The sequence below is a fragment of the Buceros rhinoceros genome, unplaced genomic scaffold (genome assembly GCF_000710305.1).
Source record: "Buceros rhinoceros silvestris isolate BGI_N320 unplaced genomic scaffold, ASM71030v1 scaffold10531, whole genome shotgun sequence".
Classification (NCBI taxonomy): Eukaryota; Metazoa; Chordata; class Aves; order Bucerotiformes; family Bucerotidae; genus Buceros; species Buceros rhinoceros.
The window spans coordinates 31,993-36,093 of NW_010394840.1; the positions used below are offsets into that span (position 1 = coordinate 31,993).

Below are 4,101 nucleotides of genomic sequence, written 5' to 3' on the forward strand. Positions count from 1 at the left end.
ACCTCCAAACACGCAAACTACAGTCATGAAAGTACTGTTATCATCTGCTCGTGTTAATAATTCCAGAATTTCACAAACAAAACCAAGGCATTACCTTTCCCTTAGAGAAGATCGATTTAGCACAGAACTTGGAGAATGCTTCTGAAATGCTGGAGGTGCTGAATGCTCTAATAAACCAGCAGAACGGGCCTGTCTGCTGGGTGGATTTGGGATCACATCCTCATTGCAAACATCAGAACTGTCGAAGTACTTTCCATGAGCAGATTTTGTCTGTAAAAAAAACCAAGAAACCTTGTTAAAATTCATTATGAATATCAAGGTGTACAGTTTTCATGTCTTTATTTTTCAAACCAAAAGGTTAAAGGCTGCGTGAACATGCAGGAATATCTGTCTGCTGGGGAAAGAACAAGGACCCTCATTTCATAGACAGAGCCCTCGACTAAGTGTCAGAGGACTCTGCTGGTATCTAACACACCACCTCATGGCAAAGTCTACTGTAGCAGCCCTTCTATTAGCTTTTCTGACCGCACAGTTTACAGGCTCACCCTTCCCTTCCCAGGAATCTAAATAAAAAACAACAAAACCCAAAGGAACCCTGACATTAAACTTCAGATCCATTTAATACATAAAGCAGCTAAAATCTGAAAAAGGGACATGAAAATACAGATCAGTGGCTTGCCAGTTGTACCAGTGCTACCTTTCCATACAATTCCAGAATGCTCTCAGAACGACTGGGAAAGTAAATGCAAACTGCCTTTAAAGGCTCTCCTACAGCCTTGTCACAAGCCCTAATGTCAAGGAGAAGCAAGTTCTGTACCTACAGGCATGAATATCTTACAGTGTTAAGTTTCACATTTCTGTTTGTAAATAATCTGTCAGCAGGCTGAAACTGGGTTAGATCAAATTTAAAACATCTCTTTTCTTGCTTTTGATACTACAGTAGATAATTTTCAAAAATATCTAGCAAGACAACCTTTCTCGCTCAAAGCTTCCCAAAAAAATGTGTAGACAATAGCACTTCAGAGTACTCACTTTGGCTTTCTTGGGTCTGTAGCTGCCGAGAAGAGAAGGATCTGGAGAAAGAAAAAAAGTGAATCCCAGAAGAAATTCAAAAGAAAATCTGAACAACCTAAATTTTATGAAATTTTTAACAAAATAGCTTACCTCTCCTCCCAAACAATGGTAAAGCAATTTATTATTATTATTGGTATTATACATTGTGAAATTCTAAACAGTGTCTTCAGAATATTCAGGAAATCACTTTCTTTAGCTGAAAACAATGACTTCCCACTTAATGGAGTACAGTGTTTACAATAATGAATCAGTGTGCACACCATCTTCCGCATAGACAGAAGTGGCTCCTTGTGTTATGCTATTAATTGCCTAAATCTATATAAAACCAGGCTCTGCCTTTTCCAAAAATTCTCATGCACATTATGCCACTTCACTAATCTTCTCTGAACAAGCTTCCTTATGACCTCCTCTCTCCCTCCTCCTATCACCTCTTCATTCCTCTCCTCACCACTGACCCACAAGAGTACAAGGAGAACCTATCAGGTCCATACTGGGTTTGGATGTTTCACCAATGTCAATACAATCCCTGTGGGACTGGCATTAAATGATGTCTGCCTTCTTGATCACTTATATCATCTGAACCACCCTCACACGGTCACCCAAGCCCAGAGCAGTACCTCTGTGCTGCAGCAATGTAAAGACTCCCCTCTATTGGCTACCTGCACGAAACAAAAGAGGACTAAACTGTACTGTCAGTATTATCAGATTACTAATCCTCAGAATCTGTTTTTTTCAGAAGTTACAGTTAAGCCTCGAGACACAGGCAGCTGACAAGTGAATCCTCTGGATACTCATTGTGAGGTAGATTTTGGTCTAACCTCTAGCCAGAAACTCATTCTGTAGTGTACACACTAGTATCAGATGATAATAGGTGTAGATGATAAAAGGTCTGCTGCATTATCCAGCTACTACAGATTGGTACATGTGACCCCGAAGGGAATGTGAAACCTTTAAAATCCTGCACCCAGTGCTACTACAAAGAACAAATGTAAAATAACAGCTTCTTAATGACTTGCTATATTACAATTTATAATGAGTGAGGAGGCACATTAAAAACGAGGCAGAGCACACATAACAAACAAATACTGATGAGACTCATTAAAATCCTCATATTGCCAGACAAATGCAGTAAGACCAAGTTTAGGATACTTTCTTAAATTTCTGGTCCCACACCTTTCATTAATCCCTCACTTACTGATACCAATGAATGCCGAAGAAGATACCGGAGCACATCCTGGATGCTCATTAATAATGGTAACTCAGTGATCCACTACTCACGATTACTGCTGAAATAAACATTATTCATTTTTGAAGCAACAGAGTCCTTGAACTTCAAAATGATCAATACTCCAAGACTGATCAACACACCCACAGACTGTGGTGCAGATTTGCTCCACTATCCAACTCATCAAAACAAGTGGAGTGAAGCAGTGCACTCATCCAGGCTCTGGTATTTTCTACTCCTACCTTCCTCATCTAGAACTATGTTCCAAGTTTCATGAGGTAAAGAACTATTCAAAACCACCTTTTGCAGCAGCAGCTGATTCAGTATACTTCCTATTCCTAGGAAAAAAGAACAGCTTTTTCTCCATTACAGACTGGCTTTTTTATAATACATAAAAACCCTAAACCAAAATAACCTCATTAAACTACTGCAAAAAACAAAAACATTAATGAGATATATAGTAGAAAATACTGACCATAGTCTATCTTGGTCCAGGCTTCTGCTGCACTTTCTCGCAAGGAACATGAGGTATGAAGTTTAATGCCAGGACTTGGTTGTTCAATCTGAAGCAGAAACACTTAAAATGCTCAGTTTTTAAAAAAATGCTCCTGTTTTTGTTCCTAAGATCACTTCTAGTCCTTTCTGAAATATTTTATTCTTATTTAAACATTATTTAAAATCACATTTTGCTCCTATTATGTGCATTATTACTGTACATAAACAAAAACAGTGCTAGCATGGTCTAGAAAACCCTGAATATCATATTGTTCAAAGGAAACAATTCAGAGAGTTTCTCCTTCATCTATAAAGTTTGCAGTCTTTTTATGCAATTCCTGGTATCTCATATTTACTCCAAACAGTTCAGATCTCACTAAAAGAGATCTGAATCTCTTCCTAATTAAAAAAGTTACATTTAACATAATCTAATTGTAATCTTCATGTAACACAAAATCTCCAGGCCAAAAGAGTCCTCAGCAGTAAAGATGCCCTAAAAGGAGCATTCTCAATCTAGAAAGGCCATGACAAGCTTTTTCCTTTTTTGTACAAACATACCCAAGCAATCAAAATCAATAATCAGTGTTTAAAGATGCTATAATTAAACTGTGAACTTCACCTATAGATCAAAAAACCAGAAGAATTGATTAAAAGGAGTTAAAAGAAAAGTATCTGAGGGTGAGAGATAAACAGTAAGTTGATTAATGATTAACGGCTTATTAAGGGTAATCTGAACTTCTAAAAGGTTCCTATATGTAGAATAAAACTTGGAAAACATACAAAAAATTTGACGAGATACTATTAATTCATTTGTACATAAACTAGAAAAAGATTAAATAGATAATCAAACTAATTAAACACTAAATTATATCAAAAGCAATGAGGAGTGTCCAGAATCGTAGACAAACCACATCATAGCACAAATCGGAACAATCCCATTTCTGCCCCTACACATACAAAATGGTTTTCTAAAAATAAAGGATTGTTGCAATCGTCAGAAAAATTGAGAGAAAGAGAGTATAGAATCAGAACATGATCCTCCAAGAGGCTGGGAAATCTGTCCCCTTCGTATTCAAGCACTTAAACTCAGTTTCTTTAAATGAGTACCTAATTTCCAAACAGTTTTCATGTACAGTTAGCAAAAAGGCCTTATGTGGGTGCTAAAGTCAGGTTGGCTGTGAACTCTGAGTCAAAGTGTTAGAGATGTAGCTCTGAGCAAAGGAAGCGTTTCAAAGATCACAGGATGCCAACATAAAAAAAAAGATGAAAGAGAGGAAGTGTAAGTGTTCGTAATGTGACTAGACACT

The 4,101-nt window shown here is 37.3% G+C and overlaps 1 protein-coding gene across 1 annotated transcript in view; it reads right to left on the reverse strand.

Moving 5' to 3' along the window:
- The window catches only part of SPATA6 (spermatogenesis associated 6), a 33,468-nt gene that overhangs the window by 17,711 nt on the left and 11,656 nt on the right, over window positions 1–4,101 (reverse strand). Inside the window, exons 7-9 of the mRNA XM_010145347.1 lie at window positions 2,775–2,862; window positions 1,033–1,073; window positions 95–270 (exon numbers count right to left, since the gene is read on the reverse strand). Of these exons, the coding sequence (XP_010143649.1) occupies window positions 95–270; window positions 1,033–1,073; window positions 2,775–2,862 (305 nt within the window). The remainder of the gene's footprint in view (window positions 1–94; window positions 271–1,032; window positions 1,074–2,774; window positions 2,863–4,101) is intronic.